At 39.4% G+C, this 16080-nt stretch overlaps 1 protein-coding gene across 11 annotated transcripts in view; it reads left to right on the top strand.

Moving 5' to 3' along the window:
* Nucleotides 1-16080, top strand: part of NTNG1 (netrin G1) — a 313944-nt gene that overhangs the window by 163182 nt on the left and 134682 nt on the right. For all 11 annotated transcript variants that reach the window (XM_032422306.1, XM_032422322.1, XM_032422297.1 and 8 more), the window contains one exon: nt 7597-8237. In XM_032422306.1, coding sequence (XP_032278197.1) covers nt 7597-8237 — 641 coding nt within the window. The remainder of the gene's footprint in view (nt 1-7596; nt 8238-16080) is intronic.

Genomic DNA, 16080 nt, shown 5'->3' with positions numbered 1-16080 from the left:
CAATTCGCTTGTCCAAAATTACATAATAACTAAGTGGTAGAGCTGGGATTCAAACCTAAGCAGATTAACCCAGAGCCATGGTTCTTAGAAACATTATACCAGTGTTTAGCAAAGTATGGTCCAGAGGTTATCTGCATCAGATTGATCCAGGGTAATTGTCAAATTAGGCTTCTGGGTCCAGTCCAGTCTATTGAAGTGGCATTCCTGATGGATGGAGACTGGACTCACCAGGTATTTCTTATGCACCTTTAAGTTTATATAATTACAGCAGTACATACTATATGTTGCAACTTGGTGGGAGGAGAATGGCAAATTTTCTTTTTATATGGAGATTTTAGTGTATGGAGAACGCCGCCCAGATTGCCATAGAGGTGGAGTGCAGCAAATATTTTCAGGCTGGAATTTGACGCTGGGATAGTTTAAATTAGGATTCTCAGTGTTGGTAAAGCTAGTTTTGCAGCAACCTCTCCAAGGTAGTTCGGATGAAGTATCATATGCAGGAAAGGTGGTGGAATGAAATAAATTGTCACTGAGTTGAGCTGTCCCCCAGATCCCTCTCCTTTTCTTGTTCGGTGGTTTTGACACGTACCTCCAAATTTGCTCCAAGCATGAAATGTCTTTGCGTGTTTTCCTAAAAATGCTTGCAAATACTTTTTGCATCTTATTCCATAAAATGTCTGTTTTTAATATAAATATATGATTAATTTTGTAGCAAGGGGTAAAATGGACACTCCAGGAAGTCACAGTGTTGTTGGTGACTCTGTTTACCCTCAAGAACAGCCAGTGCTCTCTCCAGGAGCTTGAGTCACCAATGGAAGGAACATGTGATTGTCGCTTGTACAGATCTAGTCTCCATTAGTAAATTGCAAACCTTTTCTTGTATAATTTCTGTGTTCTTCACAATGTTTTTAACATGGTAGGCACCCACTAAACAGCTAATGAATCTGGAAGAGAGGAGTTTGAAAGAAATAAGGAGTATGAGAAATCAGAATAGACTCACAAGAAACCAGTCATTTTTGAAAAGTGCCACATTAGGAAGTTCTCTTCGTGCCTCTCATGGTTAAGTGATCATTTCAGAAGAAGATGCTTTGGTCTTCTTAACCTCTCTTACAGAAAAGCTGGAGGCTTTCAGAAAATGGACTTCAAGTGGTTCTTGGACTTGTTTTCTCACTTGAGAGAGGAAGGAACCAGTTTTTGAGAATCAAGTCAGAACTTTCAGGATCCAAAATGTTCAAACCAACTCTCATAGTGCATGATAGTGTCAGACTCAGAACATTCCCATCTTAATATTTTAACTCCCCTCCAGTTACTTTAACTTAAAATGCCGACAGTCCACTTCAGCTTTGTGGTATTAACATCTAGGTGTCTGTTTCAAGATCATCAATAAAGGCAAAACACTGTACCAAAGATTTTTAAGTAATATTTTTTAAGACAATAAATTTTAAAAAGCAATTTCCCTACCAATTATAAAAGTGTCACCTTACGACAGTATTTTTCTGTAGACATTCACTCTCAAACTAACTTGATTCCATTAATATTTATTTCTTTTTCCAGCCCATGTAAAATAATGATTTGGACTACTATATAAGAATCCATTTTTGTGGCTCCTTTGGCTTGAGAATGTATTTGGCTCCTTCTTAGAAACTTGGTCATCTTGATCTGTGTAACCTTCACCAGTTTGAGAATCCTGAACATAATCCTCTGTGGGGATTTAGACAGGTGTCTATTATGGCCCATAATCTGTGATATGGCCTCTAGCATTCTTGTTTCAGAAAGGTTAAGCTCTCCCGTCTTTATTCCTGAGTAAAAAAGTCCACATGATGTTAGTATAGTCAGGGAGCAGATTGAAACAAGCAACAGCTTCAATCAGGCCTTAAGCCTGTGTCTATGCCAGAAAGAAATCTTTGTGATGAGCAAGGGGCTCCATTAGAAAACAGAGCAGTTGGTTTTTAACTCAGGAGTTACAAAAACAAAACTCTATATACTCTATTATGCTTAGAGTGGCCATATTTCCCAAAGTAAAATTTGGCCCTCATGCTCTGGCAAATATATAGGTACTTTTTTACACAGCACTTTCAGAACATCTAAAGTTGAGACAGTCCCATAATATTCAAGTCGGTATTGTTACCGTGTGTATACCCCACATTGGGACCCAATTAACAGGGCAGGTCATAAGTGAGATTGCACGGCGATTGTTAGAGATTCCTGCCCTTTATGTACAAAGGGATAATGAACAACTGGAAACATGCTGCCTTATGGACCTACGTGAGGACATGAAGAGTTTATCCCCAAAGCTGTGGGTCTTCAAGGCCTGTCAGTACTGGGGGTGCTGACACTTATCTTTCAGATTTCTGGAGAAGGTATCCACCATCTTGAATTATACATACCTCTGGTTCTGATTTCTCTCTCTTCTTTCCATCGCCAGTAACAAAGCTGTAAGACCTGGAGGGGACACCTCAGCCCGAGGGATGAGCATCAGCTCTTGGACTCAGAATAGTCTGAGGGTCTTCAAAAGAGTCATAAAAGGAGGGGCCTTCCTGTGTTATAGCAAGGCAAGAATCTAGGACTTAGGGAAAGGAGTGACCAAGAAGTTCCAAAAAGGGACTGGGAGCAGGGGTTCCTAACCACAAAAAAAAAAAAAAATTACACCAATGAAAGAGAAGAAAAGGAAGCCATCTCCTCAAGATGATAGCCTAGCCCAGCAGTTAAAACACGGTGCTCATGGTTCATCTCTCTGAGAGATGAGCAGCAGACTATGCCACCTCTTTCTTCACCCTTTTATAGCCTTGCATTGGCAAAGACATAGCGATATCTATTTCAAAGTCACAGTGGAAACAGGTTGGGAGAGCTATCCCAGAATACTGTTTCTGCTCCCTTTACCTATGTGTCTTTTTTTAAATGTCACTTAGTGATCAAACAAGGAAGGACGTGCCAGAAGCAAATGGGTGTGAGGCAGCTCCGTCTCACTGTTTTTCACAATCAGTCTAAGTGTTAACCCAAATGCTTCTCACCACCACTTGTAAGTACATGCCTGCTTGGCATGTAACGTACAGTTTGGTAGCAAACCTCCTATGAGAATTCCCGACATTTCCAACTGCCAGTAGTCTGCCAATAAGGTAGAGCTTGGAAGGGGAAGTTCAAAATGGTAGGAACCACAAGTATTATGTTAATACTGCTTATGTAGGATTTTGTTTTTTAACTCTGAAAAGTCTAGCAGATATCTGTTGAAAGGATCTGCTTGTCAAAGTATCTCTTGCCAGAAGGAAGGTAATTCTATCAATAGACAAAATAAAAACATGTCTCCAATTTTATTTATCCTTTTAAGTTCTGAAAGCACATTAAGGAAGAGTAACATTCCACTTTGGTTACAAAGTGCTAATTAATAACTAACTTCAATTCTCCCAGAAGTAAAATATTAACATTTTTTAATGAAATGCATCACAATCTTCATCTTCTAATTGTTATAAAAACATTTAGCAGCAATATCTGTTTAATTATTTAGGCATCTCTTAATGGTGTAAGTCAGCGCAGTCATAAATATTTTCTGCTTTGTCCATAGACAATCAGTTAAGGATCTGTTGCTTGTAGGACTTAAATTAAGATCTATTTAAAGCTGCCTGCTGGCCACAAAATAATTACTTACGCTTGCTAATGCCTGAATCTATTAGATTTAGCAGCAAGAAGTGTTCTTTGCTTTCACAAGTAGGGGAAAGTTACTTTTCTTATATAAATTTCATTGTTAATGGTATTAGGGAGGATTAGGGTGGGGTTGAAGTAGTTGAAAATTTAATTAATCTAATCCTTTTAACAGCAATTGTTTTCATATTGATAATTCTCTGTAACAACAGTATTACAGATCACACCCATGTGAAATATTTACACGAAATATTTTAGCATATAATCTCTCCTCCAGCTTTCTCTTTCTAGAACAGTAAGGTTTTCAGTTTCTTCAGCTTTCTCTTTTTTTCTTTCTCTCTCACCACAAATGCAGGCTTTAATTTCTTAGGGGACCAAAATGAAATCCTCTCCCCGCCCCGCCACTAATTTTCTCTCAATATCATTGTCTCTCAGTAAGTTATGTTAATGGTCATCAAATCATGAATCTCCTAAAAGAGCATGAGGCTATGAAATAAAAATGGTTCAATTGATTTTTTTTTTTTTTTTTTTTTTTTGGATCTACAGCCATTTGGTGTAGATTCTCATTAGAAATGATTTGTTTACTCATCCATTTCAATAAATTGCTATGCTGCTGAAATTATCACTAAGGGTAGAGTCAGATGAAGGACGAAACTGTCATTCTGGTCAAACTCTGATCATCTCCGGTGTAAATTGGGAATGGTTCTTAATCTGCTCAAATGTCACATTATCCAGGAGAGACTTTCTCTGACCTCCCAATATAAAATTACCGTCAGTATCCCTCCTCCAACACCATTCTCCCCTTTAATTGGTTTTATTTTTCTCCAGAGCAGTTACCACCATCACATAGCATTATGAAACATTACGTATTTGTTTAGTGCATTTCCCTCAACTAAAATGGAAGCTCTGCTGAAAGCCAGGACTTGGATTTGTTTACTACTGCATCTTGAAAGCCAAGACAAGTGCCTTAAATATAGTAGTATAGTGAGCAATCAATAAATAATTATTGCATGCGTGAAACCTTTTTTCTCATTTTTCAGGTGCCTAAAGCACCAGATCAGTGCAAAGCAATAAAATTGTCTCCTTGTCCTGGCATGCATTTTGATGGCTGACAATTTGATGTAAATGGAAGCATTTATCCTAAGCCAGCTGTCCTGCTGAGCCCCAGTGGTAAGGTGTCCTTGGGGAACAAAAACAGAGACTGAGTGCTTTGTGTGGCCATGTCTTCATTAAAGGACTAAAACTATGAGTTGTGCAGTGCTGTCTGGCATTCACACGTTTACAATCTTAAAGAGTAATACAAAGCAGAGAATCTCAAAGGATGTTCTCCAGAACACCACTTCTAGGGCATATAAGGAGGGGTTACTAATGCAAAAAGGGGCTCCATGGTCAAATAAAGGTTCTGAAACTAGGTATTACATGAAGCTAAGGAAGATTCATAACTTCAAGACATCTTAGATGTATGATAATGCTCACTAGGGTTTTAAAACTCTTAGACTCTTCCTTTCTACTACCAATTCTGTTTCTAAGACTGGGTTGCGTCACAGGTCACACCACTGACTTGGGAACTGACAAGGTCAGGGCAGGGGCAGGAGAAATGGGTCTTGGCACTGCCCTTACTCACTTTGTTATATGACCTTGGGCAAGTTATGTAACACTTCTCTATGCCTCAGTTTTCTCTTCCGTAAAGTAGCAAAGGAAAGGATTACCCAGGATAATGAATGTAAAGTGTCTGACCCATAAGTGCTAAATAAATGATGGTTATTGTCAACACCTTTTACCGAATGTCGGAATGAATGCTTTTTAGATAGATATCCTCAAGTATATTTCCTCAGACAGGTTTGCTAGGATCCACCTATATCCAGAAGCAGCCTGCTGTGCCTCCCTCTCTGTCTCAGCACCCTATCCCCCTCTGAGAAGATCCGCACATCGATGGTGAAGTCGAAGAAATGCTATCTTTCAACATGACTTAATACAAATGTTTAACAACTCACTCTGGTGTATCCTGCAGAGTTGATGCCCTGGGTTTTGATACCCTTGACCTCAGATGAAGATGCTTTTGTCAGGAGGAAGGTGGCAGCATCCGAGTTAATGATTGTGCAGACGGCTACATGCTGGTAGATTTTGAAGTGACCTTACTTTTTCAGTAAATTTCAAATGAAGGTGTGATTTGTGTAAATCTGACCCCTTCCAGTAAAATGTGCATTTACATATATTTAGAATTTATAAATCTTGACAGATTCCACAATATTTATAGCCCTCCATAAAAAGCCTTTGCCAGTTTGCAGAGCTTTGCATTTGGCTCTCTGGTATGCTTAAGAGAGTTTAAATAATAATAAATTTGGTGATATATTCCACCTGGAACAGAAACTTATTTTCCCCCCTTGGCTCGTTTTGAAGGGGATACTATAAATAGTGCCACAGACGCTGGGATCAGGAATAGGGAATTGAAATTCGAGAGAGAAGTACAGAAACATTTCCATTATCACTGATGCCTTGAATGTATTTTTAAAACAGTTCTGTTCCTCAAGTAATGTACCTTCTCTCCTTTCTCCTACCCCATCTCAATTATACTTGAGTCCCCCAAACCTGTTGCCAGCTTTAAGGTTCAGTTGCACTAATGGGAAAAAGAGAGTGAAAGTATTAGCTGACTAGGTAGGAGAAATTGCCTCTAGGGAGGCCAAAGCAATTCTCCAGTGTTCATCTTATATTTCACGGGAGTCAGCTGGTAACTGAGCGTCGAGGTCTAAAGTGTAAATTCATTATTTGAGACCCAGCTCATGCATCCTGCAGGTATGATGAAAAGCTCTCAGTTCATGAAAAAGAAAAAAAAAAAAATCTAATTGTAATTACAAGAGAAAGCCTAAGGACAATGTCAGAGGGTCGATTCTTTCACTCATCCATGCTTATAATTACCCAGTGGAGGATTAGGGAGAAATGCCTGAATAGTTGACTCCAAATGATACCATTTATTTTCTTAAACACAAAATAAACAAAAATCAGGGAGCCAGCTGTTTGCCCTGGAATCATCTGTTGAAACCTGAAAGCAGCTATTAGGTGTAGCATAAGTGGTGTTATAACTTGTTGTGATACAAGATTTATTCCCAGCTTCTTGTTTGAGGAGACAGCCTTTGTCAGGGGGAAATAATAGTAATGGCTAGCATCCATGGACAGCTGACTCTGGGCCCGCACAGAGTAACACATCAAGTAGCTGTGGCTCATACTGCTAATTAAGTACTGGATTTTCCTGTCCTCATAACTTGGAGCACGCCCCTGTCCCAAGTCTTTCCTATGCAATCCCCTTGCCTCTAGCTAATAGGATGGCAGATGTTTGGACCAAGCCCCAGAGCCTGTAGTATACCACATTTTAATGATTTGTGGTGAACAAAGTAAATGCTTTAAGAGCAGGCTTTATGAAGCAGGGACCTAGTTAAATATGATGGATTTGCGGCAAAGCAAGAAGCTGAATGTTGTATGGGGGTATTGTTTCCTAAACAGGGCGCAGGTATCTACGGTTCATTGCTAATTCTAAAGGTTTGCTTGAAAAATGACTTTTTAAAGAACTGTGCTCTTGAGGAACGTCCTTGAGGCATGGAGGAATTTCCTTGCTTTTCTATAGCATCTTTCTGAGAGGACACAGAGGTATTGAGCTGTTAGACAGTTGCTCAGTGTCTTTGTGCTTCTGGGACCACATTATGGGTCTAACACATGTGGGATAAATAAACTGTTTTCATTTCTTAAAGCCCATGGAAGGAAACCAGACAAGAAAATTACCATATTGCCTCATTTTTTTAGCTATTAAAGAGGAGAATCCAGTTAGGGCAAATAAAAATGATTACTGCAAACAGGGTTCCCCCCACCCTTTCTTTCCTTCCTAGCCTTTTACTCAACAACAGCAATATAGCAAGACTTGTGTCAAACCAGTTTTTTGATGCACCCTCTTCTGTTCTTCTTCCATAGGGCAACCCCTACATGTGCAATAATGAGTGTGATGCAAGTACCCCTGAGCTGGCGCATCCCCCTGAGCTGATGTTTGATTTTGAAGGAAGACATCCCTCCACATTTTGGCAGTCTGCTACTTGGAAGGACTATCCCAAGCCTCTCCAGGTTAACATCACTCTGTCTTGGAGCAAAACCATTGAGCTCACAGACAACATAGTTATTACCTTTGAATCAGGGCGTCCAGACCAAATGATCCTGGAGAAATCTCTCGATTATGGACGAACATGGCAGCCCTACCAGTATTACGCCACAGACTGCTTAGATGCTTTTCACATGGATCCCAAATCCGTGAAGGATTTATCACAGCATACGGTCTTAGAAATCATTTGCACTGAAGAGTACTCTACGGGATATATGACAAATAGCAAAATAATCCACTTTGAAATCAAAGACAGGTTTGCGTTTTTTGCTGGACCATGGCTACGCAATATGGCTTCTCTCTACGGGCAGCTGGATACAACCAAGAAACTCAGAGATTTCTTTACAGTCACAGACCTGAGGATAAGGCTTTTGAGACCAGCGGTTGGGGAAATATTTGTAGATGAGCTACACTTGGCACGCTACTTTTATGCGATCTCAGACATAAAGGTGCACGGAAGGTAAGAAAACATCCATCTGACTTGAATGGAATGGTTGTTCGAAGAAAATGCCAGTGTGTTGGTCCCACAGCTGTGGAGTGACATGTGACACTCTCTACTACAACATTTCCTCAGGAACACCAGTCTAGAGCTAGGTTTGGAGAAATTTGAGACCCTTCTTACTCAGCAGTAATTTGTGATCCCAGACTCACTGTCAGTGAACCTGAACCTGGCAGGATTTCTTAGAATTTAAACAGAAAGGGTGGGGGCGGGGTGTGGGTAGTAGCATCTTATTTGAGTCCAAGGAACTCCCTAGATCAGGGGGTGGTTTAATCTTTAAGGCAATGAAGCCAGGAGGGACAAAGTCAGCTGCTTCATAAAAGATAACGGGAAAACAAGAAATACATCTTTCCATTGTTTTCAAATGCCAGACAGGGTTTCAACGTGGTACATCTCTCTGTTTACGTTTCATTGTATTGCACCAAAAAAAACTTCTGAACTGTAAATTATATCCCTTTAAATTTATTAAATCAGAACCAAAAGTGTTTTGGAAGCACAATGCATTTGTTGAAAAAGGAGTGAGCTCTGCTTTTCAGGCTTTTGGTGGTTATTGCCTTAAAAAGATATGCTGCCATTTACATATGGACCTGAGGCAGGCTCCCCTCATTTTTTAGGGTCAATTATGGGTGGACCAGAGTTTAAATCCATTAGCGGTCACTGTCAGGCATATCTTTGGTTTTGATAATACATCAGAGACACACTTGAGCGAGTTTCCAAGAATTTTGAGGATGCTTTAATGAAAAACTCAAGTCATAAGAACCAGGACGACTAAGGTAGAGCTGCTCAACCAGATTTCTAACTGTTTTATGGTTGGTATCCAAATAACCAACTGATGGGAGTCGAAGCATGAGGTAATTAGTCGGGAAAACTAAAGATGAGTGAGGTCTACAGCAAAATGGAAAAAAGAGAAAGCAAAGCAACAATCATTCTAAAAATGCAGAGAGCTTCACGTCAGAATATATGAGGTTAAGAATATAAACAGCCCATAAATCATGTAGGTTTCATTAAGCAATCCTAAAATTTAAACAAACACAGCAGGCTCCAGCATCCCTTAGGACAGCCCAGTCCTCAGAAATTGGAGAAGGGTTGAGACTCCCTGGTCTTTCCGAAAGTTGACTCAATCTATCTTTTGATAATAGTGTTGTTTTATTTGTACACTAGAAGGAAGGAGAGGTCACTGATGTTAAGGTAAAGGCTATAATGGGCACACAGAACGGAGTGGTGGGCATGACCTCAGTGTGGTAGTAGAGGTTTCAGACTCTGAACCGTGGAAAGTAGCAGGAACTGGTGACCACCTCCTCTCAGCTTTGTTCCAGCTTCATGTTCCTCCTGGAAGAGTCAGGAGTCTTAAGCAATGGAGCCTCTTTAAAAATTGTTAACTAAGGTCTTGGTGACATATGATGAAGATACCTTGAAAGCAAAATAATATTTCTGAGAGAAATAGGCACTGGTAAACACTGAGCTTGTGGGTTCCAGGGTGTAGAGGAAAGTTCACGTATTAGCAGGGCACCCCGAGAGGGCAATCTGGAACTGTGGCCTGAAATATGAATTGGCTATTTATAGTAAAATGTAGCCATTATACTCGTAAACATTTTTGCAAGAGGTCATCAGTTTCCAGTTCTTATTCTTGGGGACTATAAAATATAAAAATAATTGATGTTGATATTATTAACAATAGCATTCTATAACAAAGTAACAAGTATTCTGTTCCTCTACAAGAATAAGTGTCAAAATTCATAAGCTGAGGTTTGAATTTGAATCCTAGTGTGATCTACATTGTTAGATAAAATCACCTAATTCAGTTTTCTTGCAGTTTGAGAAATTTTTAATCCAAAATCCTTAGAGTCCAACTTGTGCAAACACTATCATCTTCCACTTGTAAAGAAGGCAATCTTGTGAAGCTTTTGGTTGGGAAGTAACCATTGTTGGAGCTTATTTCTGTTACTGCACATTCATTTTTGTTTCTCCTGATTATTTAAAAAAAAAAAAAAGAGAGAGAGTATAAATACACTTTAAAGCCACAGGCATTTTTATGCATTCCCTGTGGGGGTCACTTAAAAGTGGCACGTTAGAAAAGTAGACTCCCACCAGATTTCCCACGTTTCTTTTATCCCTGGTCCTACTAGTATCCTCCAACTGCATCTCAGGGGTTCTGGAGAGTTTGCAGGAACCGTCCTCCCTTCTCTGGGACTCACCTCTGCTGTCTGTTCCTGTTCACCAGTCAACCGTAAGCTAGTGAGGTAGCAGCTGGGCAAGAGAGAAAGGTCCAGTAGAGGTGAGCTCCTTCCAGGTCCCTCTCTGTCGCCTCTAAATTCTGTCCAAATTCCTCAGGGCAAAACTGATGCTGGCGTGTACCGTGCTAGGCACCAGATGGCCGGAGTATTTTTATCTTAGGGGAGGGACTAAGGAAGCAAGGCCTGACGGCTCGGGCGTGTCTCCAGCTTCTAAGTTATATAAGGGAAATGGAGGCAAAAGGGAGTGGTTGAGCTGCTACTGGTGCGTGGGTCTTTCAGCACAGAAGCTGATACGTACATCTTACCCTTGGAAACTTCAGTAAGGTTAGCGGTCGAGGTCGTCTCTTTCTTATATAGCAAATCATCTGTAGAAAGATTGACTATTAATTGATGATGTCCAAAAGAAAGTTGTAAGGGTTCCTTTTCAAAGACTTCATCAATAGAAACTTTCCAAAATATAACCAGGCCTTTGTCTCCCTCAACCCTCTCTTCGCCATCGCTGAAATGACTGCAACATTTAACACACCGTTACGTGTCTATATCTGATCCTTATAATGATACTTTTTGACTTCTCACTCTACTACCACCCACACCACAATGTGGGAATTGGCATGAATTATTTGGGGAAAGTGGGCAGATATCCATAAAAGAGTGGGCAGGCAATACAAGATTTTTCAGCTATGAAACAAATACAGGTGGAGAATCTTTGAATTGACAATGAAGTCCAATTCTCAGCTTCTCGTGCATGTGTGCATCCGGCCTTTATGTTTCATACTGGCTACTATTGTTTGGTGTGAAAGTGATGCTTTGATTGTTATTAGACTAATGTAGCATTTATGTTCTTTTTAGCATGTGACACGTCTCATACCTATTTACTGGTGACAAAAACTATAATCCCATCATTAAAATTTTATGCCTCTTTGGCCACATACTTATTTTGCTTCCATTTACTCCCTCTCATTGTGTATTTATTAAGATAATGGAGGGAAAAGAGGAAACATGGCTGTTGGCAATCTCAGCGACTCTGTAGTACTTACATTGTTCAATAAACCTAATAATCTTCATGGACTAATTCTGACTTATGGATGTCCTACTTCAGTAAATCAGGGTGATTTTCTCTAGTGAATAATAGACGAGTGTAGTATGCTGGTACCTTAATTAAAGAGTAGCTCTCTTAGTCTTGATCTCATTTTAATTTACAGGGTAATACTACAATAATATCACTAATGGAAGGTACATTAAAGGGCATCAAGTAGCATTAACTGTATTAAATTATGGTACTTGTGTTAATTAACTGCTGAAGCAAGATGGTTCTAATGGCCAAAAAGGTTGTCTAATGCATAAATAAAATCTACCCAGATGAGGGGTGAGAGGAGAAATGAAGAGTAGATATTTGTTCTGACCTTCTTTTTATACAGACAGTTCAATTCATAGGCTGTTAAATATAGATAATGTCCAAAATGTTTTCCTAGTTACACAATTGGAAGTTTTGATTTTTAAATGTTTTGTTTCCTTCTAAGCTTTCCATAATTAAATCAATTGAAAAGCTGAACGCTATCTTTGTCAGATGCATAGATTTCATAACTCAGCATTTTTTATTGTTTTTTATTCTTTTTTATTGTTTCTTTGAGATGAACATTTTCAAGGAAGTAATGTGATTTATTGTAATAATCGTTAAATCTGAAAGACAAATGAACATTTGATAATGTGCTCATTTATCTGTAAGATGTGATACCAGCAATGTATCAGGGTACTGATTTCAGACATAAGATAATAGAAAATCTTTTTCAACCTCAAAAACCTTAGGACAGAATTGTCAGAACTTTTCTCAGTGGCCTAGAAAACTCTAACCCACATCTCCATTACTTGCCTTGTTACACAATATTTCTGAACATAATTATCAATAATTTTTTCTCCGTGGTGCTTATTCATCTCTTACCCTTTGCAGGGCCTACACAAGCACCTCACAGGTAGTTGGCGGTCCCTTCCTGTTTACAGAATTGATTTTGCCTTCTGTGCCTCCATGTTTATCTCCAAGGAAGAAGCCAGGGGGCGCTAGCTCAGAAGTTCCATTTATGCACCCTATTGGGTGTCTTCACCTTACTACTGCCCCAGCTCAGAGCGACACCCTCCCTGTCTAATCCCAGAATCTGCAAAGCTACGGGGACAAAACCACTCTAAGTGGGTGTCTGGAGTGAGAAAGGACCCCGACATTCTCGCCCTCAGGAGAAATCAGATATATTTGTAAATGCTCACTGTTTGAATGTCACCGCCGTGGCATTTGCAGTAATTAGGACAAAGTGAGGTTGAAATTCCCTTTCTTGAAGCTAGGCATTCAAATCGTTAGTGCAAAAAACATGTGCTATTAGGTAAGCAATAACACGGGGGACGTTTAAAAGTATCAAAACCGTAGGGTATTTCTTCAAATTTTCTCAAATAATTTGGGAAAAAAATCATGTGATGTGGAAATGCTCTGCCAGTTACCAAAGGCTTACCAGTTACCCTGCAAGTTCTCTAACCACAGGGTTTTCCTAGCCAAAATTTGAATAAATCTACCAGAATATTTACTTTTCACTTCTCCTGTGAGAGGCGTCCTGCAAGGCGCTTTGGAAGCATTGGACCTGGCATTGGTTCATTCTTCTCAATTAGTCCTAATTTTTGACGTTGGGCGGTCCTACTGCTTAACAGATTCTGCTTTTATAACACCTTCCTTCTTTCTGTCACCAAAGAATACTTATTTTCCACCCTGGGACAGACACTGGGCTAGACGGCTGGTATATAGAAATGCACAAGGCATAGTCAACGCTCTCACGGAGCTGAAAGCAACGGGCACAGACAGACATGGAAACAAAAAAATGATGACAACTTGGGTTAAGTGCTTTTGCCACGTGAATGTGTGAAGTGCCCTGATGACAGGGAAGGATATACTAATTTAATCTGAGAAGCCTAGGGAAAACTTTGATGAGGATGTGACATTTGCATGGCAACGTGAAACTGGTGCCGTGGAATGCCAAGTAGCCAGGGCGGAATGACTATTCTAGGTGACCGATTATGCTTAAGAACAGCACAGCATGTTAAGGAAATACAAATAGTTGGGAACTGGCAGAATGGACAAATCCTGGGAGATGCCCTTTCATCTTCTCTCTGTGGATCTTCAGCATCTCCAAGAAGCACTGAAGGATTCCTGTGTCTTGGCCTCTGAGCACCCCATGTCCTAGGAAATCTAAAGTGATATGGATTCTCATAGCAACAAAGCGCAGGTGAGAAACATGGTAAGGCAATGGTATTAGAGGATATTTGAGTGCAGCTGTGGTCAGCGAGGAACTCCAGGAGAGAAAGGAGAGCTGTAACGTGGCTCAGCGGGGAAGCAGCTGTAACTCCACGTCCTGGTGCCCAACTGGGGAGTCCAGAAAACCTTTCTAAATCCCACAAAAGCCATCATCACATAAGGATTTGAAAGAGCTTCGTACCAAGACAATAGGACTTGGTGACCGATCAGATTTTGAGGAAGGAAAGGCTGAAGGAAAGACTTTGGTAGAAATCCAAGTGGAGAGTCCAGTCAAGGATTTAAACATACTGCTCTGGTGTTGCAGAGAGATTTGAGTTAGAAATATAAGTTTGAAAATTATCACCTTCCATGTGATGGTTGAAGTTTAGGGAATGGATGACAATGATATGATAGGGTGTTTTCCCTTACAATTATGAATGACTATGGTCACTTATAGGAACTCTGTGGAATACTGTCATGTAAGATGCAATTTCTGAAGGAAATTGAGAAATAATCGGGGAATAGGAGGAAATCAGAAAAGGGGGGGATGAATTAAGGTCATTCTAATAGCCCCCATTAATATTTAAGTAACAATCCTTTACATCTGTATGGCACTCAGGTTACAAGGTTCTTGGCGTGTACCTTCTTTCTTTGAATCTTCACAAGAAACTTGTGAGGCAGGTATTATTGAACCCCATTTTTCAGATGAGAAAACTGAGGAATGGAGAAATTCCTTGACTTTTTTTTTAAACATCCCATACATAATAAAGGGACAAAATCATGTTGCTAATTACAAACCTCATGCTGTCTACATTATGCTCTTCCAGCCACACTACCCTGAAGTGAGCTCAATCCATACAGAAGACCTAGAATATTCCCAAAGGAGTCATCTTTCAATGGCAACAATGAACCGGGGAGTCTCGTGGCTCTGCCCTTCTTGGAATGTTCTGGGAGTCACCCTCTCCGTGACTCTCGGCTCTGTATTTCACTATACCAGATCGCTGTGTTTATCTGAACTCTAGCTTCTTAACTCATTTTTATCAATTTTATAATGCATGATTGGGCTAATGTGTCATGTTGTATTAGATCTAGGTGCTTCATGGCCAAAATAAAATTCTGATGTTAGTTTCTTGTTTTCTGAGGGGAGAAAAAATAAAGAAATGAACTGAATTTTCTACATGTTAATTTCCTCCCCGTATTTTTCCATAAACTTCTAACACCTGCAACCACTTCTGCTTAATGGGCATCATCAAACACAAAACAAACCACAGATATTAATGGATAAACTTGGAAATGACCAACTACCCTAGCATATTTTAAGAGAGTTTACCTTTCAATTGAGAATAATCTGCTTTTCCTTTTAACTTCCATATATTAGTCCACATTATCTCTTCTGGAACTATAGTAAGTGTACTACCTCTTTCATATAACAATATTTCATAAATTTGCAGTCAATGATCCTATCCTCACATCTTTTTTTCAAGTAAAATGAATATTTAACCATTTTACCATCCAAATTTTTAAAATTTAATTTCCTCTTAAAGGGAGAATGAAGTTCAATAAATAAGAGCACTCAAATGAAAAGCTTAGTAACCATAATTAAAAATAAAAAAACAGCACAAAAACATTGCTACTTAACTCCAGTGGCAATGCTTAGAATCAAGATTCATGGTACAAACCCATTTTAAGTGGACAACTGAGTGCTATTCTGATTTGGAACATATTTTTTAAATCCTTGAGGATTTCTTGAATTGTAAGGAGAATATATGCATAAGCAGCTCATTTTCCTCTGAGGTTTGCACCATTATAAGGAGAGAATGTATCTAATAATTCCTCCAATTAAATTATGAACTTCATTAGTGTGCAGAAAAACAACCCAGTTTAAGAGCTTGTCTCCTTATCCTTAATTCCCCAATGCCATAGATTTTTTTTAAACTAGTAGGTCATTAAAGGAAAGATGTCTCCTTTTTAAGAAACAAAAGGATAGTTCGGCGAAATACCACATAATTAAAAAGTGAAATAATTTCCTCCCTCACTTAATTCAGCATTTGTATAAGAAGCCACATTCTGACTACCTCTGCATGCCCCAACAATGGAAAACAGGGATGCACTCAGCTCTCCTGTCCAACTTCTGGAGCCATGCTTTTAATTCTAATTCAGTGGTTGACATCTTTGGTCTTTCTTTTTTTTTTGTGCCTAGTATCAGAGGTATTTCCTGACAAATTAGGAGGTCATGGCCATTGTTTTATATTTAATGTAAGAGTTTTTGTGGATATATGTAATCAGTGGTTCAGTAGAGACA

The sequence above is a fragment of the Phoca vitulina genome, unplaced genomic scaffold, assembly GCF_004348235.1.
Source record: "Phoca vitulina isolate PV1807 unplaced genomic scaffold, GSC_HSeal_1.0 scaffold2, whole genome shotgun sequence".
Taxonomy (NCBI): domain Eukaryota; kingdom Metazoa; phylum Chordata; class Mammalia; order Carnivora; family Phocidae; genus Phoca; species Phoca vitulina.
The sequence above is the reverse complement of the archived record's forward strand: the minus strand, read 5'-3'. Positions and strand labels throughout refer to the sequence as shown.